Source organism: Herpailurus yagouaroundi, unplaced genomic scaffold (assembly GCF_014898765.1).
Source record: "Herpailurus yagouaroundi ecotype Mexico unplaced genomic scaffold, PumYag 163, whole genome shotgun sequence".
Classification (NCBI taxonomy): Eukaryota; Metazoa; Chordata; class Mammalia; order Carnivora; family Felidae; genus Herpailurus; species Herpailurus yagouaroundi.
In genome coordinates this window covers 26,040,391-26,062,716 of record NW_024412404.1, presented here as the reverse complement: position 1 = coordinate 26,062,716, position 22,326 = coordinate 26,040,391, and the positions used below count along the sequence as shown (strand labels likewise).

Sequence of the window (22,326 nt, the reverse complement as noted above, 5' to 3'; positions counted from 1 at the left end):
CAGGGAGGAGCAGACAAGTTCAATACCAGAACAGAAGGAGTCCAGGGTCAGAACACTGGGGCTGCCTGGAGGAGGCAGGGCAGACTCCAACTGAGCCTTGAAATAACAGCCCAGCCTGGAGGCCAGCACCCAGGAAGAGGAAGAGCATCATGAAGGTCCTACCATGTGGGTCCTGATGGGTCATGAGCCTGAACCTCTTGAGCCAAGGGCACCACAGCTTTCTGGTTCTAGCTCCAATGTATTCTCAGTGACCTTCTCTCTTCTCTCTTCTCAGGGTCGATGCCTCAACTTTACCTTAGTGAATCTCCTCTGCAGGCTCCTCTGCAGTTGCCCTGTGGCTCAAACCTCTGCCTTACAGCCAGCCAGGAATGCTTCTCTCTCCATAACTGCTGCTCATGGTGCCAACACCCCTCTCCCATATGCTCCCGGCCACCCTCCAGGATGCTGCCACTGCTGCCTCCCCCTGCCCACACGCTCTCCAGAACTACTTTGCCACTCCTAGCCCCATAGCCCAGCCTCTAAAACCCCCAAGACCCAAGAATGTTAGGAGCTCTTTGTGTACCAAATTGGACAGGAAATTGAGTCTTGGTTTACGGTCTAAAGGAGTTAAAATTGTTGCTTATCAGCAAGAAAGTTTGTTACTTTTTGAACATTGTGCCACTGTAGGAAATGTATATATACTCTTTCTGCCAGGATAAAGCACCTTGGTATGTATGGATGCAGACATGGATGTGCCCCACTCCCCACAGCTTGGTCCTCATCTGTCATGAAGGGCATGGATGCATGGGGTCTGAGTCAAATTTTGTTCTTTGTAAAAAGCCCAGAAGATCTCTGAAATGTGAATGCAACCTGTTTCTCCACTCACTGGCTGTTACTTATCTCTGCTTTAATTTCCTCATTGAAAAGATGGAAATAATGGTGTCTCCTTTACAGAAGTCACCATTTATTGACTACATAAGTGTCTACATGCTGAAGGCTTAATTCTCTTTATTGCATGTAATTTTCCTAACAACCACACATAGGAAGCCACATGTGCATCATCTCCAACCCACCAAATGCCATGTACCAAACACAGCTTCCCAGATTCTTGAGACCATTGTGTGTCTAGATTCTGCCAATTGCAGTGTTAGATATCCATACTTCCAGCTCCATCTATGGTATCACCCAAGTCTTACTAATGGGAACAAGAGGAGGAGGAAGAAAACATATGATGAATATATAATAATAGTAATAAGAAGGGGGAGATGAAAATGAGATGATGTAATAATAATAATAATAATAACAACAACAACTATTATACAAGGAGGAGGAGGAAAAAAGATGAAAATAGAAGATGAAAAAGAAAATAGAGGAGGAAAAAGAGATGAAAATAGAAGAACAAGGAGGAGGAGAAGATGAAAAGGAGGAGAGTACTGAACTGGCTGGAGACCTTTGGTATGACCAAGCTCCCGGAGGGTCACCTCTGTCTCATGCATCAGCACTGCTGAGGTAAGGTCACTCAGGCAAGTGCAAACAATGTCCTACAAAACTCTGCCTGGGGCTCCCTCTTACTGGTCCACTCTTTGGGCACCCAGGTAGTTCAGTGGGTTGAGCGTCCGACTTCAGGTCAGGTCATGATCTCACAGCTCGTGAGTTCGAGCCCCTTGTTGGGCTTTGTGGTGACAGCTCAGAGCCTGGAATGTGCTTCTGATTCTGTGTCTCCCTCTCTCTCTGCCCCTAACCCACTCTCATTCTGTCTCGGTCTCTCTCAAAAATAAATAAACATTAAAAAAAATTTAACTGGTCCACTGTCTATGACATTACCAGATTGAAACCTCTCACAGCCGAAAATGACATGTGCCTGGCGTGGCCTGTCCCCAGTGAGCCTGTGCTAGCTCCTGATGCTCGTCTCTTCTTGTTGAAGGACTCACAGGCCCTTTCCCAGGGTCAGCATCAGACTCTGGGTCTCATCCAGCTCCAGGCTCCATGCACCTCCCCTGTGATCCAGCTCTCAGATGACCTGAGCAGATGTATGATGTCACCTCTGGGGTCACATCATGCCCTGGCCAGTGAGTTCCGGGTCAGGAGATCACAGGCACAGCAGCTTGGTGCTGCCTTGCTCCTTCTTCCTACGTGGACCTACCCATGCCCTTTGTCACTAGAGACGGTTCTCAGCCAGACATTCCAGTGGATGTATGCAGCCCTTGTGCTCCTTGTTCCCATGCAATCTTAAGGGGCCCTTTGCTCTCCCTCCACTGTCCTCAATAGCCTCAGTTCATTCTGGGCTGTCACCCCCTGACACTATTTACTCATCTTCGTGTCTCTGTTATGTGTCCTGAAAAAGGCTTTTCTTGTCTTTGGTTCTTTTCAGTCTGAGCTCGGCAAGACAACCCCCTGAGCCACACAGGCATATTTCAGTACTACACCATGTTTTACAATGAAAGAAACTACAAAATAATCCCAGACTGTCCAACCTTTTATGAGCCCTAGGGCATGGGATCATGAAGTAATGATTTTTGAAACTCTGAAACTGAACTCCCCATGTTGACAGGACCTTTGACCACTTTCACCCTTCCCTATCAAAGGGGATACTTCTCCCTCAGGTCCCACCCTTCTTGGGCTGCCAACCAGGGTTCTACTAACCAACCTAGGAGGTGCTTCCTTGTGAAGAATGAACCATCACACACCCCATGATATGAAAATCACGTGTTTTGTTGTTGTTGTTGTTGTCGTTGTTTATTACCCATTCCAAGGCTCTAGAGCTGTCCTGCCTCTCTGCCTTTTCCAAGCCTCCTCAGTTGTGAAATGGCAGCACTGTGCCAGATACTGATGAGGTCTGTGACCTCACAGAATTCAAAGACTTCAGGGAACTTAACTCCCCATGGAGGGTTCAACTAGCAAAGATAGAAATCCTAGAGATTAAACAGAATGGCTTCTGAGTATGCAACCTTTGTGCCAGGCTTGAAAAACCTAGAATTGTCCTCTACAGTGAATGAAAAGAAAATGGAAGTAGAGTCTCACATAACTGAAATTATTGGTGCAATTGCACCAGTTGGGTTATTGTTTGAGCTGAGCCAGGGATGCAGAGCAGATGAGAATTAAGGAAGAGAAAATTCTGGAGGAACTTAAAGGGAAACCAGCCCTGAGTCCCCGCTCCTTCTATAATCATTCAATAAATGTTCTTGGTGGCCCTGGAGCCAGGTCTACTCCTACCCAGGCATGGGAGCTGAGTCATAGTCCAAGACAGTGCTGAGTGTAGCCCCTAGACTCACTTGGCCAGAAAGCCTGTCCAAAACACCTGGCAGCTGCACAGCCCAACAACACTTGAGCAGAGAGTAAAGCAGGCAGAGCTGGTCATCTGCAGAGCAAAGCCAGAGGCACCATTCAACCAGAAAACTTGGGGAGCAAGTTGGCTTGTTGTAATACCACAAAGATCTCTTCTGGCCTTGGAGCTATATCCTTTCCATGCTCTTCTTAGGAACTAATCCATAGTCCCTCCCCACGTCCCACCCAACACACTCTGCTGAGCATAGCTCCCAGTCCCTCTGACCAGAAAGCCTGACCAGGAACACCTGGAAGACGGTTTGGAGCTGGCCCTCCTATTCTGTCCAGGCAGGGGAGTTAATTCATAGCCCCACCCACTGCTGAGCATAGCTCCTTGCCCACCTAACCAGAAAGCCTAGCTAGAACACCAGAAAACGTCCTAGCCCAGCAACACTTGAGCAAATATTCTGGCATGCAAAGCTGATCATCTGCAGAGCAAAGCTACAGAAATGATTTGCCAGGGAATTTAGGATTGAGTTGGATTGAGTCATGAGCACATATAAAGAGCACAAATAAAAAAGCACAAATAAAGCCTTATGGGTCTTGGGGCTGGTTCCACTGCTCTACCCAGACAAGGAAACTCATCCACAGCCCCACAAATTGCTGAATATAACTTCCAGCCTTCCCTAGCAGGGAACCTAACCAGAGCACACAGGAGACTTCGTATGCCATCTACCAGCCCTCATTATAGTGGCACTTGAACAGATAACACAGCCCATGGCTTTCCCCATCTGTGTAGCAAAACCAGTGACCCTGTCTGGCCAGGGAATTTAGTGCATAGTCTTTCTCAATTCAGGTCCCCAAACAGTGAGCCATGCTGGCCCTGAGGCCCATTCTGCTGCCATACCAGGGCAGGGAAACTAATTTAGAGCCCCACCTACTACTGCATATAGTATCAGTTCTAACCAGAGTAAGCCTGACCAGAGAACCCAGGCAATTGCAGACCCATCCCACAGTCTCACTTGGGGAAATAACTAAGCCAACAGTCCTATCCAACTGTTCTCAGCCACTAGCACTGACACCCTGAACTCAGAGCTCAGTCAGTGGCCTTGCCCTAAAATGGACTGATGGCAAGCTTTACCTGTCCAAGGATATGACCAGCAGATACATCCAGAAACCCAAACTGAGCTGGCTGGTGAAGAACTGTCTCTGCCAAAGTGAACCAGTAAAGTCTGGAAGAGGAGATCACTTACTCCAGCATGAAGATACCAACATAAAAAAATCAAGAATCACAAAAAATCAAAGTTACCAAAGGTAACTAACAAAACTTCAATAACTGATACTAAAGAAATTGGGAGCTATGAATGTCAGACAAAGAATTCAGAATAATCTTGTTAAAGAAGTGAACTACAAGAACACACAGACAACTAAATAAACTTAAGGCAACAATACATGAACAAGGTAAGAAATTCAATAAGAAATAGCAACCATCAAAAGAGATAAAATAAAAACCCTAGAGCTGAAAAATATGATGACTGAAATGAAGAATTCAATTTGAAAGAAAGAAAGAAAACTCAGCCACGCAGAAGAAAGAATCTATGACCTAGAAGACAAGATATTTAAAATTATCCAGCCAGTGGAGCAAAAATTACAAAGAATGGAAAAGAGTAAAGAAAGCCTATGGGACTTATGGGACACAGTTAAAAGAAACAATATCCACACTATGGTAATTCCAACATGAGAAGAGAAACAGAAAGGGAGAGAACATATATTTAAAGGAATAATGGCTGAAAGATTCCCAAATCTTGGAAAAATTGACATCAAGATCCATAAAATCCAAAAGACTTCTAAACAGGTTAAATCTCAGCAGGGCTACACTGAGATACATTATAATTAAATTGTAGAAGTCAAAGACAATGAAAATTTTGAAAGCAGCTACAGAGGGGAAAGAAGTTACATATAAAAGAAACTTAATAAGACTTTTGGGAGATTTTTCAACAGAAACATTTCAAGCCAGAAGAGAAAGGAGTGACATATTCAAAATATTGTAAGGAAAAAAAAACCTGTCAACCAAGAATTTTGTATCTGGCAAAGCTGTCCTTCAGAAATAAAAGAGAAATACTTTCCCAAACAAATAAAAACTGAGAGAGTTCATCATTAACAGACTTGACTTACAAGAAATACAAAAGAGAGTTCTTTGAGAAGTAAAAAGATGTTAATTAATATTATAAAAACATAAGAAGGTAGTGTAAAACTCACTTGTAATGGTAAATATATAATCAAAGTTAGATTCTGTAATATAGTAATGACGGTGCACAATTCACTTCCTACTTTAAAAGTTAAAAAGTAAACATAGTAAAAGTAACCATAACTACAATAGTCTGTTATTGGATACACAACATTATAAATTACAAATATAAATTTAAATTTAAATATATATGTAACATGAACCTAAAATGTGAGGAAAAAGAGAAGCAAAAGTGTGAAGTTTAGGAATGTTGTCAATGTTAATTTGCTACCAGTTTAAAATAGGATGCTACAATTTTAATAAGCTTCATGGTAACCACAAGGGAAAAACCTATAATAATTACACAAAATAACGTGATAAAGAAGTCAAAGTATACTGATATCAAAATACATCAAAACATTTTTTAAAAATTTTTAATGTTTATTTTTGAGAGAGAAAGAGATAGAGCATGAGCAAGGATGGGGCAGAGAAAGAGAGAAACACACACAGAATCCAAAGCAGGCTCCAGGCTCTGAGGTGTCAACACAGAGCCTGACATGGAGCTTGAAATCATGAACAGCGAGATCATGACCTGAGCCAAAGTCCGATGCTTAACCGATTAAGCCACCCAGGCACCCCTCAAAGCATTTTTTAAAAGACAGCAGGATAAGAAGCAAGGGAAAGTGTATCTACAAAACAGAAAACAATTGACACAATCACATTAGTAAGTCCTTACTTATCAATAATTACTTTAAACATAAATTGATTGAATTTTCCAATCAAAACACATAGAATCACTGAACTGATTTAAAAAAATACCCAAGATCCAATGATATGCTACCGACAAGAGACTCACTTTAGCCTTTAAGACACACATATAGATAGAGGAAGGGGATGGTAAAAGATATTTCAAGCAAATTGTAACAAACAAACAAAAAAACCAGAGGTAGCTATACTTATATTAGATTAAACAATCTTCAACCTAAAAATGGTAAAAAGGGATGGGGAAGGTCATTATATAATGATAAAGGGGTCATAAATCAAGAAAATATAATAATTGTAAATATTTAGGCACCCAACTTTGAAACACCTAAATATATAAAGCAAAAATTAACAGAACTAAAAGGAAAAATAAATATCAATGCAATAATATTTTGGAACTTTAATACCCCACTCTCAACACTGGCTAGATCCTCCAGACAGAGAATCAATATGGAGACAGTGAATGTGAACAAGACTATAGACCAAATGGACCTAACAGATATATACAGAGCATTCTATCTGAAAACAACAGAATACAATTCTTCTCAAGAGCCCTTGGAACATTTTCTAGGATAGACCATATTTTAGACCACAAAGTAAATCTTAGCAAATTCAAGAAGACTGTAGTCATACCAAGTGTCTTCTCTCACCACAATGGTGAGAAACTAAAAAAGAATGGCAGGAGGAAAACTAGAAAACTCACAAATACATAGAAACTAACTACTGTCCTGAATAATCCAATAGATGAAGGAAGACATTAAAAGGAGAATTTAACGGGTACCTGGGTGGCTCAGTTAGTTAAGTGTCTGACTCTTGGTTTCAGCTCAGGTTAAGTATAGAAGGAATCGTCTGTGAATTTGAGCTCCACATCAGGCTCCATACTGACAGCACAGAACCTGACTGGTATTCTCTCTCTCCCTCTCTTTCTACCCCTCCCCTGCTTTCTGTCTCTGTTTCTCTCTCAAAATAAATAAATAAACTTAATTTTTTTAAAAAAGGAGAATTTAAGAGTATGTTGAGACAAGTGAAAATGGAAACACAACAAACCAAAACTTATAGGATGCAGCAAAAGCAGCTCTAAACGAGAACTTTATAGCAATAAGTGTCTACATTAAGAAACAAGAAAGATCTCAAATAAACAACATAACTCTTCAGTTCAAGGAACTAGAAAAAGAAGAACAAATTGAGCCCAAAGTTAGCAGAAGAAAAATAAATAAATAAAGACTGGAACAGAAATAAATGAAATAGAGAAGAGGAAAACAATAGAAAAATTAACATACCTAGGAGTTGGTTCTTTGAAAAGATGAACTGACAAACATATAACTAGACTAACTAAGGAAAAAAGATAAAGGACCCAAATCAATAAAATTATAAATGAAAAAATAGACATTGCAACTGATACCACAGAAATACAAAGGATCCTAAGAGTCTACTATGAATAAATATATACCAACAAACTGTACAACCTAGAAGAAATGCAAAAATTCTTATAAACATACAAGCTACCCAGATTAAATCAGAAAAGTTAGAAAAGCTGAACAGACCAATTACTGATAAGCAGATTGAATCAGTAATCAAAAATCTCCCAGCAAAGAAAAGTCCAGAACCAGATGAATTCTCTGGTGGATTTTACCAAATATTTAAAAAGGATTTCATACGAATATTTCTCCAAATGTTCCAAAAAATCAAAGATTAGAAAATACTCACAAACTCATTTTATGAGGTCAGCATTACCCTGATACCAAAGCCAGAAAGGATACTACCAAGAAAGAAAACTACAAGTCAATATCCTTGATGCAAATACAGAATATAGATGCAAAATTCTCAGTAAAACACTAGCAAACCAAATTGAGCAGTACATTAAAAGGGTCATTAACCATGATCAGGTTGGATTTATCCACAGGATGCAAGGATGGGTTCACCACACACAAATAAATATATGTGATACATCATATTAATGAAACAAATCATCTGATCATCTCAGCAGATGAAGAAAACAAGCGTTTGACAAAATTCAACACCTATTCATTATAAAAATTCTTAACAAATTAAGTATAGAAGGAACCTACCTCAACATAAAAAAGGCTATATATGACAAGCCCATAGCTACCAGATGCAATAGGAAAGAAAGGTTGAAATATTTTCCTTTAAGATCAGAAGCAAATGAGGGTATCCACTCCCACCACTCCTACTCAACATAGTAGGAAGTCCTAGACAAAGCAATAAGCTAAGGGGGGAGGGGGAAAGCATCAGAATTGGAAAAGAAGTTAAATTGGCCCCATTTCTGTTGACATGAATTTATATGTAGGAAATCCTAATGACTCCACTAAAAAAAAAAAGTTATACCTAATCAATGAATCCAGTAAAGTTGCAGAATACAAAATTAACATATAAAAATTAGTAACATTTCTATACGAATGCAAGCATTTAACAACAAATTATCCAAAAAGGAATAAAAAAGCAATCCCATTTATAATAACATCAAAGCAATAAAATACTTAGGGATAAATTTAACCAAGGAAATGAAAGGTCTCTACACTAAAAACTTAAAGACATTAATGAAAGAAATGGAAGGCACAAATAAATGTAAAGGTATTACGTTCATGGGTTGGAAATATTAATATTGCTAAAATATCCATACTCCCCAAAGTCATCTATAAGTCCAAGGCAATCCCTATTAATATTCCAACTGCAGTTTTACAGGAATACAAAACACAATCCTAAAATTTATACAGAACCACAAAAAGACTCCAAGTAGCCAAAACAATCCTGAAAAAGAAGAACAAAGTGAGAGGCATCACACTTCCTGAATTCAAGGTATACTATAAAAGCTATAGTATTCAAAATAGTATGTTACTATCATGAAAACAGGCACATAGACCAATGGAATAGAATCAAGAGTCCAGAAATAAACCCACGCATTTAGGGTCAAATAATATTTGACAAGAGAGCTAAGTATACTCAATGCAGAAATGACAGTCTCTTCAATAAATGGTGCTGGGAAAATTGGATATTCACATGTAAAAGGATGAAAGTACACCCCTATCTTATAACACAAGAATTAACTCAAAATGAATTAAAAACTTATAAATATAAGACCTTAAAGCATAAAACTCCTAGAAGCAAACATAGGAAAAGTCTCCTTGACATCAGTCTTGGTGAGGATTTGTTGGATATAACACCTAAAGCACAAGCAACAAAAGCAAAAATAAACAAGTCAGAGTACACCAGACTAATAGGCTTCCACACAAAAAAGAAACAATAAACAAAATGAAAAAAACTTACAGAATGGGAAAAAATTTTGCAAACCATATATATGATAAGAAGCAGTTAACAACACATAATCCAAAAAGAAATAAAGAAAGCAATCCTATTTGCAATAGCATCAAAACAAAGTACTTAGGAATAAATTTAACTAAGAGGCAAAAGATCTCTACACTGAAAATTTAAAGACATTAATGAAAGAAATTGAAGAAGATACAAATAAATGGAAAGGTATCCCATGTTCATGGATTGAAAGAATTAATTTGTTAAAATGTCCAAAATATATAAAGAACACATATGACTCAATAGCAAAGAAATTAATAATCCTATTAAAAAATAAGCAAAGAACCTGAAGGACATTTTTCCAAAGAAGATATATAAATTACTAACAGATACAGGATAGGTGCTCAACATCTCTAATCAAAAGGGAAATTCAATCAAAACCACAATGATATTTCACCTCATGCCTGTTAGAATTAGCTATCATCAAAAAAAAAAAAAAAGAGGTTAACAAATCCTGGCAAAGATGTGGAAAAAGGGTAATCCTTGTGCACTATTGGTGGGATTGGAAATTTGTATAGCCAATATGTAAAACAGTATGGAGGTTCTTCAAAAATTTTAAAGTAGGACTACAATATGATCCAGCAATCCCACGTCTAGGAATACATGTGAAGGAAACAAAAATACTATGTCAAAAATATATCTGCATCCCCGTGTTTAGTGCTCCATTATTACAATAACCAAGATATGCAAGCAACCTAAGTGGCCATTAACTGATGAATGAATAAAGAAGTTGTAACATATATAAACAATAAGAATATTATTCAGCCATAAATAAAGGGTATCCTGCCATTTGCAACAACATGGATGGAACTTGAGAGCATTGTGGTAAATGAAATAAATCAGGAAAAGAAAAATACTGTATGATATCTCTTAATATGTGAAATCTAAATCAAATTTTAGAAACATAGGAAAATAAGTCATATTTGTGGTTACCAGAGGCAGGGGTGGGAGGAGGAATTGGATGAAGCTGGTCAAAAGGTACAAACTTCCAGTTATAAGATAAATAAGGAATAGAGGTGTAATGCACATGATGAATATAGTTAACACTGCTTTATGGTATATTCGAACACTGTTAGGAGAGGAGATTCTAAGAACTCTCATCACAGGAAAAAAAATTTTTTTCTGCATCTGTATGAGATGATGGATGCTAACTAAATTTATTGTGGTATTAATTTCACAATATATGTCAAATTATTTTGCTGTACACTTTAAACTTACACAGCGCTATATGTCAATTATATCTAAATAAAACTGGGAAAAGGGGAATCTCAGTTAATAAATGCAGAAGAAGTAAGAAAATTAGAAATCACCATTTTTGCAATTGAAATAATAGATTCAGACAGCTATTGAATCTATTAAAATAATAGGTTCAGACATCTACCAGTAACTGTTTTAACCATCAGATAAAATGTCAGGGGATATAGGGGTGCTATAGTTGGTTAAGCCTCCAACGCGGCTCAAGTCATGATCTTGTGGGCACGTGGATTTGACCCCCGCATCAGGCTCTGTGCTGACATCTCAGAACCTGGAGCCTGCTTCAGATTCTGTGTCTCCCTCTCTCTCTCTCTCTTTGCCCCTCCCCTGCTCATGCTCTGTCTTCCTCTCTCTCTCTCAAAAATAAATAAACATTAAAAAAAATTTTTTTAATGTCAGGGGATATAACCATAAGTAGAAATCTTGTTTCATGTTTAATGGTGGTAGCAGACTCACAAACCTGATCCCACTGACCAATTTAGCATCACTAGAAGTGCAACTGTTAAACAACATGTGTCTCCTGATGTAATGCAGGAAAAATAACACCATCAACAACAAAAATGAACCTGAAATTCACCAAGCTTCTAGCTTCTAACTACTGGCTTACAGGAAATTTGACGATAGGATAAAAGTTAGACTATTAGAAAACAATCAACCAAATCTGAAATGTGGGAAATTCTACAAAAAAAATTTTTTTTAACATAAATTGGATGATATAAAAGAAGGTCAAACTAATAACAACAACAACAATAATAATGGAATACCACAGATATAATCTGTATCTCTTTATGTGCTGTGCTTCATACTTTTAAAAGGTAAGACTAATTTTCATCTCCTTGAGGGCAGTATCTTCCCTGTTGTCAATGTATAGCGTTCAGAAAAGACATAAGTAAATTACAGTAGGAATTATAAAGAAGATATAACTGCAGAAAGAGCAGAAATATAAAAATCAAACATACTCTAAACAACTTTATACCAATATATGCGAATAAATGTTCAAATTCCTGGAAATTGTGATACCTAAAATGACTTATAAAAGAAATACAAGCACTAAATAATCCAGTGTTAGTCTGCTTGGTCTGTCATAACAAAGTACCATAGGCGAGTGGCTTAAACAACAGAAATTTATTTTCTCACAGTTCTAGAGGCTGGAAGTCCAAGATCAAAGTGCCATCAAGGTTAAGCTTCTGGTGCGGATTGTCTTCCTGGATTATAGATAGCCATTTTCTTGGTGTGCCTTCACATGGCCCCTTTATCTGTGTGTGCATAGGAAAAGATTCTGGTGTTTCTTTTCTTATGAGGACCCCTCTCCTGTGGGATTAGGCGACTACACTTAGGATCTCATTTAACCTTAATCACCTTCTTAAAGACCCTATCTCCAAGTACAGTCAAATTACAGTTAGGACTTAAAAGTATAAACAGAGGAAGGGGCAGAATTCAGTCCATGATATTCAGCATATACTAAATAAATTGTATCTTTCATATTCAAAGTTTTTCCAGGAGAAAAGAAAATAAAAACACTCCCAAGTGCATTTTATGAGGCTAATATTACATAATATCAAAACCAGATACGGACAGGACAAAAAAAGGAAATTATAAGCCAACTTCTCTCATGATTGTGATTTAAACTAGTGGGAAACTCAATTCAGCAATGTTTTAAAAAATTACCATGCCCAGGACACCTGGGTATCTCAGTCAGCTAAGTAAATCCAACTTTTGATTTAGAGCTCAGGTATGATCTCACAGTTCATGGGATCAACCCTATGTGAGGCTCTGTGAGCCTACTCGGGATTCTCACTGCCTCTCTCTCTGCCTCTCCCCCACTCACACTTTCTTTCTCTCTCTCAAAATAAATAAACATTTTTTTAAAAAATTACTATGGCCATGTTAGGTTTTATTTGTAAAATGTTAAAATTAGTTTTACATGCATTGATGTAATTAAATATTAATAGATTACTGGTGAAAATATATATTCATACAAAATATGCAGAAAAACAATCTGGATAAAATTCATCCCTTATTCATAATTTGTAGAAAACCAAGAAGAGCAAGGAAATTCCATAATTTGATAAAGAATTTCTACCAAAAGCCTTCCATAAACATTATTCTTAATAGTGATATATTAGAAGTATTCTTTTTGTTTGTTTTAAATATTGATATACTGTCCTTTTTTTTAATTTTATTTTTTTAATTTACATCTGATTTAGTTAGCATATAGTGCAACAATGATTTCAGGAGTAGGTTCCTTAATGCCCCCTACCCATTTAGCCCATCCCCTCTCCCACAACACCTCCAGTAACCCTCTGTTTGTTCTCCATATTTAAGAGTCTCTTATGTTTTTCCCCCCTCCCTGTTTTTATATTATTTTTGCTTCCCTTCCCATATGTTCATCTGTTTTGTATCTTAAATTCCTCATATGAGTGAAGTCATATGGTATTTGTCTTTTTCTGACTGACTTATTTTGCTTAGCATAATACCCTCTAGTTCCAGCCGCATAGTTGCAAATGGCAAGATTTCATTTTTTGATTGCCTAGTAATACTCCATTGTATATATATACCACTTCTTCTTTATCCATTCATCCATCGATGGACACTTGAACTCTTTCCATACTTTGGCTATTGTTGATAGTGCTGCTATAAACATGTGGGTGCATGTGTCCCTTCAAAACAGCATACCTATATCCCTACTAGGGGATATAGGTATCCCCTATAAATACTACTAGGTATTTATCCATACCTAGTAGTGCAATTGCTGGGTCATAGAGTAGTTCTATTTTTAATTTTTTGAGGAACGTCCATAGTGTTTTCCAGGGTGGCTGCACCAGTTTGCATTCCCACCAGCAGTGCAAAAGAGATCCTCTTTCTCTGCATCCTCACCAACATCTGTGGTTGCCTGAGTTGTTAATGTTATCCATTCTGACAGGTGTGAGGTGGTATCTCATTGTGGTTTTGATTTGTACTTCTCTGTTGATGAGTGATGTTGAGCATTTTTTCATGTGTCGGCTGGCCAGCTGGATGTCTTCTTTGGAGAAGTAACTAGTCCTTCTTTTTCTCATTTCTTTACTGGATTATTTGTTTTTTGGCTGTTGAGTTTGATAAGGTCTTTATAGATTTTGGATACTAACCCTTTATCTGATATTTCGTTTGCAAATATCTTCTCCCATTCTGTCAGTTGCCTTTTAGTTTTGCTGATTGTTTCTTCACTGTGCAGAAGCTTCTTATTTTTAAGAGGTCCCAGTAGTTCATTTTTGCTTTTGTTTCCTTTGCCTCTGGAGACATGTTGAATAAGAAGTTGCTGCAGCCAAGATCAAAAAGGTTTTTGCCTGATTCCTCCTTGAGGATTTTGATGGCTTCCTGTCTTACATTTAGGTGTTTCATCAATTTTGAGTTTATTTTTGTGTATGGTGTAAGAAAGTGGCCCAGGTTCATTTTTCTGCATGTCGCTGTCCAGATTTCCCAGCACCACTTGTTGAAGAGACTGTCTTTATTCCATTGGAAATTCTTTCCTGCTTTGTCAAAGATTAGTTGGCCATACGTTTGTGGATCCATTTCTGGGTTCTCTATTCTGTTCCATTGAACTGAGTGTTTTTGTGCCAGTACCATATTGTCTTGATGATTGCAGCTTCGTAGTACAGCTTGAAGTGTGGGATTGTGATGCCTCCTGCTTTGGTTTTCTTTCTCAAGATGGCTTTGGCTATTCGGGGTCTTTTCTGGTTCCATACAAATTTTAGGATTATTTGTTCTAGCTCTCTGAAGAATGCTGGTGTTATTTTCATAGGGATTGCATTGAATATGTAGATTGCTTTGGGTAGTATTGACATTTTAGCAATATTTGTTCTTCCTATCCAGGAGCATGGAATCTTTTTTCAATTTTTTTTTTTTTGCGTCTTATTCAATTTCTTTCATAAGCTTTCTATAGTTTTCAGTGTATAAATTTTTCACCTCTTTGGTTAGATTTATTCCTAGGTATTTTATGATTTTGGGCGCAATTGTAAATGGGATCAATTCCTTGATTTCTCTGTCTGTCGCTTCATTTTTGGTGTATAGGAATGCAACTGATTTCTGTGCATTGATTTTACATGCACAGAACTTTGCTGAACTCATGAATCAGTCATAGCAGTTTTTTGTGGAATCTTTTGGATTTTCCATATAGAGTAACATGTCATCTACGAAGAGTGAAGGTTTGACTTCCTCCTGGCTGATTTGGATGCCTTTTAGTTCTTTGCGTTGTCTGATTGCAGAGGCTAAGACTTCCAATACTATGTTGAATAACAGTGGCAAGAGTGGATATCCCTGTCTTATTCCTGACCTTAGGGGGAAAGCTCTCAGTTTTTCCCCATTGAGGATGATATTAGCGTTGGGTCATTCATATATGGCTTTTATGATCTTGAGGTATGCTCCTTCTATCCCTACTTTCTTGAGGGTTTTTGTCAAGAAATGATGCTGAATTTTGTCAAATGCTTTCTCTGCATCTATTGAGAGGATCGTATGGTTCTTGTCCTTTCCTTTATTGATGTGAAGAATCACATTGATTGTTTTGCGGGTATTGAACCAGCCTTGAATCCCAAGTATAAATCCCACTTGGTCGTGGTGAATCATTTTTTTAATGTATTGTTAGATCTGGTTGGCTAGTACCTTGTTGAGGATTTTGCATCCATGTTCATCAGAGAAATTTGTCTATGGTTCTCCTTTTTAGTGAGGTCTGTGTCTGGTTTTGGAATCAAGGTAATGCTGGCCTCATAGAAAGATTTTGGAAGTTTTCCTTCCATTTTTATTTTTTGAAACAGCTTCAAGAAAATAGGTGTTAACACTTTCTTAAATGTTTGGTAGAAATTCCCCTGGAAAGCCATCTGGCCCTGGACTCTTGTTTTTTGGAAGATTTTTGACTATTAATTCAATTTCCTTACTGGTTATGGGTCTGTTCAAATTTCCTATTTCTTCCTGTTTCAGTTTTGAGAGTGTATATGTTTCCAGGAATTTGTCCATTTCTCCCACACTGCCCATTTTATTGGCATAAAACTGCTCATAATTTTCTCTTATTATTGTTTTTATTTTTGCTGCGTTGGTTGTGATCTCTCCTCTTCCATTCTTGATTTTATTTATTTGGATCTTTTCCTTTTTCTTGTTGATCAAACTGGCTAGGGGGTATCAATTTGGTCAATTCTTTCAAAGAACCAGTTTCTGATTTCACTGATCTGTTCTACTGTTTTCTTGGTTTTGATAGCATTAATTTCTGCTCTAATCTTTATTATTTCCTGTCTTCTGCTGGTTTGGGGTTTTATTTGCTGTTCTTTTTCCAGCTCTTTAAGGCATAAGGTTAGGTTGTGTATCTGAGATCTTTCTTCCTTCTTTAGGAAGGCCTGGATTACTATGTACTTTCCTCTTATGATTGTCTTTGCTGCATCCCAGAGGTTTTGGGTTGTGGTGTTATCATTTTCACTGGCTTCCATGAACTTTTAAATTTCTTCTTTAACTTCTTGGTTAGCCCATTCATTCTTTAGTAGGATTTTCTTTCATCTCCAAGTATTTGTTACTTTTCCAGATTTTTTCTTGTGGTTGATTTTGAGTTTCATAGCATTGTGATCTGAAAATATGCACGGTATGACCTCAATCTTTTTGTACTTGCTTAGGGCTGATTTGTATCCCAGTATGTGGTCTATTCTGGAGAACATTCCATGTGCACTGGAGAAGAATGTATTTTCTGCTGCTTTAGGATGAAATGTTCTGAATATACGTGTTAAGTCCATCTGGTCTAATGTGTCATTCAAAGCCATTGTTTTTCTTGCTGATATTTTGATTAGATGATCTGTCTATTGCTGTGAGTAGGGTGTTGAAGTCCCCTACTATTATGGTATTACTATCAATGAGTTTATTTATGTTTGTGATTAATTGATTTATATGTTTGGGTGCTCTCACATTTGGTGCATAAATGTTTACAATTGTTAGGTCTTCTTCGTGGATAGACCCCTTAATTATGATGTAACGCCCTTCTTCATCTCTTGATACAGTCTTTATTTTAAAGTCTAGATTTTCTGATATAAGTATGGTTACTCTGGCTTTCTTTTGTTAACCATTAGCATGCTGGATTGTTCTCCATCCCTTTACTTTCAATCTGAAGGTGTCTTTAGGTCTAAAGTGGATCTCTTGTAAACAGCATATAGATGGGTCTTGTTTTCTTATCCATTCTGTTACCCTATGTCTTTTGATTGGGGCATTTAGTCCATTGACATTTAGAGCGAGTACTGAAAGATATGAATTTATTGCCATTATGTTGCTTGTAGAGTTGGAGTTTCTGGTGGTGTTCTCTGGCCTTTTCTAGTCTTTGTTGCTTTTGGTCTTTATTTATTTCGGTTTTCTTTTTCATCTTCTCTCCCCTCAGGGAGTCCGCCTTAAAATTTCTTGCAGGGCTGGTTTAGTGGTCACAAACCCCTTCAATTTTTGTTTGGGAAACTTTTTATCTCTCCTTCTATTTTGAACGACAGCCTTGCTGGATAAAGACTTCTTGGCTGCATATTTCTCTCATTCAGCACATTGAATATATCCTGTCACTCCTTTCTGGCCTGCCAAGTTTCTGTGGATAGGTCTGCTGCAAACCTGATCTGTCTCCCCTTGTAGGCTAAGGACTTTTTTTCTCTTACTGCTTTCATGATTCTCTCCTTGCCTGAGTATTTTGTGACTTTGACTGTGATATGCCTTGTTGATGGTCCGTTTTTGTTGAAATCTACTGGGAGTCCTCTGTGCTTCCTGGATTTTGATGTCTATGTCTTTCCCCAGGTTAGGAAAGTTTTCCACTATGATTTGCTCACATAACCCTTCTACCCCTATTTCTCTCTCTTCCTCTTTTGGGACCCCTATGATTCTGATATTGTTCCTTTTTAATGAGTCACTGATTTCTTTAATTCTTATATCCTGCTCTTTTGCCTTAATCTCCCTCTTTTTTTCTGCTTCATTATTCTCCAAAGGTTTGTCCTCTATATCACTGATTGTCTGCTCTGCCTCATCCATCCTTGCCACCATGGCATCCATTTGAGATTGCAGCCCAGTTATAGCATTTTAATTTCATCCTTACTAGCTTTTACTTCTTTTATCTCTGCAAAAAGGGATTCTAATCTATTTTCAACTCCAGCTAGTATTCTTATTATCCTGATTCTAAAATCTGGTTCAGACATCTTGCTTGTATCTGTGTTGGTTATGTCCCTGACTGTTGTTTCTTCTTGATCTTTCTTTTAGGGTGAATTCCTTCATTTCATCATTTTGAAGGAAGAAAAGGAATTAATGGGGTAAAACAAATTAAAATTTTAAAAATATTAAAATGAAAAAAATATTAAAATTTAAAAAATTAAAAATAAACACATTCACACAAAAAAATCGAATAAATGATCCAAGGTGTGTTTTGGTCTGGGTGTTGAAAGGAGCTTTGTAGATTAGAGAAAAAAGGGGAAAGAAAAAAAAGGAAATCATTTGAAAATTTGAAAAAATGAATACACAGAAGGAGACTAAACTGAAATGATGGCAGTAAAATAGAATTTGAAAAAATTTACACAAAAGTAAAAAATATAGTAGAAAAAAATTAAAGAAACATATTTAATAAAAATTGAAAATAAAAATGAATTTCTTCTCTTTCTGTATTCAAGAAAAAGAAAAGAAATGAAAAAGAAAAAAAAGAAAAAGAAACAAGAAATAAAGAAAGTTTTTAGATGGACCAGTGAACAGACTGAAATGTCTGAAATTACTTCATTTTTCCCTAGAAGTCAAACTATGAAGCACTTTATAGTCCATAAACTAAGCAGGAGGAGAGACTTGTGATCCTGAAGAGCAAGGTTGGCCCAGTTGGGTGGGGCTTAGTGTAACAGCTCCATTCTCCACTAGATAGCGCTGCTTAGCTTACTGGGGTGGATTGTTGTGGCGCTTGTAGGTGCATATGCACATGAGCAGGAGTGGTGAAAATGGCATCACCTAACTACCCAGTCTCTAGTATCAGAACTCTCTTCTCCCCAATCAACAATCGCACACCCGTCCTTTGTCTTCAGCTTTCATCCACTCCCCACTTTTACACTGTTGTGACCAAGTCCCAGTAAGCACTTCCCTCCTGAGTTTTGTCTGATATGTGGCTGTTTTTCCCGACTCCTTACTTCTGAGGGACAGCAGCTTTGACCCGTTCTGCCCTTCTGTGGAGGGTCTCACAAAGCAATGGCTGGTGCTGGCTGCACCCAGGAACATTTGCAGAACCATGCTGCTGCCAGTACCCAGAAACTGTGGCTAGGTGCCAGCCTGCCCCAGAAAAAGTTTGCGAGAGAGTGTACCAGCAGCATTTCAGGGATTAGGGAAAGTCACAATACACATCTGGCACCAGGCTTCACCCTTAATGACCTTGTTCCAGCACCAGCGAATGTGGTTGTTCTCCTAGGTCCACTGGGGCCTTGCCTATGGGGAACCCACACAACCTCTACCAGGTGTCCTTTCAGCAAGGGAACCGCCTCTCCCCATGTGGCCTGAAGAACCCCGGACTCCACTCTGCTCCTGGGGATTCACCCTTCCCACCAAAGCTCCTCCAGGTATCAAGCTTCAGAGTTTCAGTCTCTGGGCTCCCCCTGTTTATAGTCTTAATGGAATTTAAACCCTCTCCTTTCTCCTTTATCCCTTTTTAGTTCAGTCCCTGCGGCTATTTCCACTTTCCCGCTTTCTCTCCAGCTGCTTTTGGGGCACGGGGGTGCTTTTCCCATATTCTCCCCTCCCCCCATCTCTGTCCTCTCTCCGCATGCAAAACAGCTCCCTGCCCTCCGTGGCTTCTCTCTCCCCAAGTCCGCCTTTCCACACTGTGTACCTGCTGAGTTCTGTGGTTCAGTTTGTGCAGATTGTTGTGTTAATCCTCAGATCAGTTTTCTGGGTGTGCAGGATGACTTAGCATTGGTCTGGCTGTATCTCATGGACGCAAGACACACAAAAAACATCCATGCTGTTCTGCCATCTTTGCTCTTCCCCAGAAGTATTCTCTTTAAAATCAATAATACCTCCATCACACCTTCCAGCCAACATGTCATTGGAGAACTCGTCAGAGCAATGTTTTTTGGGTTTTGTTTTTATAGAAAAACCAAAACCACTCTACAGATATATTTTAGAATAAAAAAGCTTAACAAGCTGTGTGAATAATCAAGAAATTAATACATTTGTCCACAACACCAATAAACAGTTTAAAAGCTTTATTTTTTAAATGCCATTTACAATAACAGCAAAAATATAAGGTATTTAGGGAAGGCACTTGAGAAAAAAAGTGAAGATCTTCATAGGGAAGTTTATTTGAAAAGTGCTGGAAAACGAGTAGATAAATGAGAACATTGCCAGGTTCACTGATAGGGGAGTCTAGAGGGCAGATTCAAATGCATCCAAGTGTATCTATATATTTAATGTTACTGTAATCAAGGATTAAGAAGATTGGGGGAGCACTGAGGATGTGCTGCTTCTAAAATTTATATGAAAGACCAAATGGGTTTTCCATGTTTTTCCATGAAGCAGAGACAAGCCATCCCCACTCAGCCCTCTTTGCATTTCTGATCCACAGAAACTGTGCACATATAAAATGTTTTATGTCATTAATTTGGGGGTAGTTTGTTACACAGGAGTAGGTAACAGGAATGTCCCTCATTCACAAAGGACTATGGTAACACTGCACTGCCTTCTTCTCCTTCTAGATCCTTCCATGTCCACAGGTGACTTCAGTATTCACCAATGACCATTAATTACTGTACTCTAGTCTCCCAGTTCCTTGACCTCGTGAACACTCACAGGGATGTCCTCATCTAAGCCACCTCAGCTGCCTTCTTTGAATTATAAAAAAAGAGAGTCTTGGAGATTTTAATGGCCACCTGTGAGGGTTTAGGATAAGAGACAAATGGAGGCCTCATCTTACCCCCCGTCCCCCATCTAAAGATACTATGACTCCTGCCTGGGGTTGTCAACAGGCAGGACACTGAGCAGAGATGCAGGTCACAAAGTCACCATGCCAACCCCCCTGTCCATCATAACAAGGCCTTCTGCCCCAGCTGCGTGGGGGAAGGGCCAGCAGGTACTGGGCCCATCGCCCCAGAGCCAGCTGTTTGCCTCTTCCGCCCAAAGGGCAGATAGCAGGTGCAGGCTTGAAGTGCGCCTTGGGAAAGTGCTGCTGGGAACCTAAGCCCCAGGGCACAGGCGGAGTCTCCAGAGGCAGCCGCCTGAGGTGACCTGAAGCGGCCAGCAGCCAGCAGCTCCAAGAAGGTGGCCAGGAAAATGGGGAGCTACGGCCTGGGTGTGCCGGGTCCTGCGCTGTTTCTGCTGCTGGTGCTGCGGCCTCCGCTGCTGAAAGCCGGAAGTTTGCGGCACAGTGTCCGGGGCTCCAGAGACCTGCATGGCCTCGTTCTAAGTGGGAAAAGCCTCCATAACTACCTCCGCCCGAAGGGGGGAACTGTCCACCACCTCCGCAGCCACTATTCCCGGGATAACCCGGCAAAAGATACAAGGCAATCCTGCCAGAGCGCATATGACCTTTACTTCATCTTGGATAAGTGAGTGGTCCTCCTGCCCTACCCAGCGCCCCAGCGTGGTGTGGTCCCTGAAGTCAATATGGGCAGGTGGTGGCCAAAGGGGATGCCAGCTTCTGTGAGTGGAGGGGCCAGGGAGTAACCTTGGTCAGAGCCAAGGAACCTCTGTGTCTCCCCTTGTTCCTGAGGGAGAAGGAATGCCCCCAAAATTTGTTCTCTGGGATTTTTCCTTTTTGAGAGAATAAAAGGCCACCATAAGGTTTCTGAATGGCTCTCAGTCCTCCCACCAGCATGGACTGGATCTGTGGCCTGCATGCCCCTTAAATAGCTGGATAGGCAGGTGACTGCTAGAAGTTCCTTCTCAGCAGTTGTTAGAAGCTCGCTGGGTTTCAGTTTCTACTTTGTGAGGTGTTTTGCTTATGTTGTTTTCCACCCAAGTGAGTGAAAAGTTTTATTTTTACTGGCCCCAGAGAGATTATGTGTTGCTTCTACTGGGCATTCTCATAGTGTCACATTTTGGAAATTCCTTTGTTTTCCCGGGGCACCTGGGTGGTTCAGTCATGCATCTCTCTCCTTTTATTAATGTTTTATTATTTGTTTATTTTTGAGAGAGAGAGAGAGAGGGAGACACAGAATCTGAAGCAGGCAGCAGGCTCTGAGCTGTCAGCACAGAGCCTGACTTGGAGCTTGAGTGGGGCTCGAGTGGGGCTTGAGTGGGGCTCAAACTCACAAACCGTGAGATCATGACCTGAGCTGAAGTCAGATGCTTAACCGACTGAGCCACCTAGGCGCCCCAAGCGACTGACCCTCGATTTTGGCTTAGGTCACCATCTCACAGTGATCAAGCACCTCAGCGGGCTCTGCCCTGACAACCGGGAGCCTGCTTGGAATTCTTTCTCCTTCTCTCTTTCTGCCCCAACCCCATCAAAATAGATAAATAAACTTTAAAGAGAAAGAAAGAAAGAAAGAAAGAAAGAAAGAAAGAAAGAAAGAAAGAAA

The 22,326-nt window shown here is 39.2% G+C and overlaps 2 protein-coding genes across 2 annotated transcripts in view; both read left to right on the top strand.

Moving 5' to 3' along the window:
* Positions 1-22,326, top strand: part of LOC121036908 (anthrax toxin receptor-like) — a 175,826-nt gene that overhangs the window by 119,926 nt on the left and 33,574 nt on the right. The gene's annotated exons all lie outside the window — the stretch shown is intronic.
* Positions 20,899-22,326, top strand: part of ANTXRL (ANTXR like) — a 17,436-nt gene continuing 16,008 nt past the window's right edge. Inside the window, exon 1 of the mRNA XM_040485663.1 lies at positions 20,899-21,351. Within this exon, the coding sequence (XP_040341597.1) occupies positions 21,077-21,351 (275 nt within the window). The 5' untranslated portion in view covers positions 20,899-21,076. The remainder of the gene's footprint in view (positions 21,352-22,326) is intronic.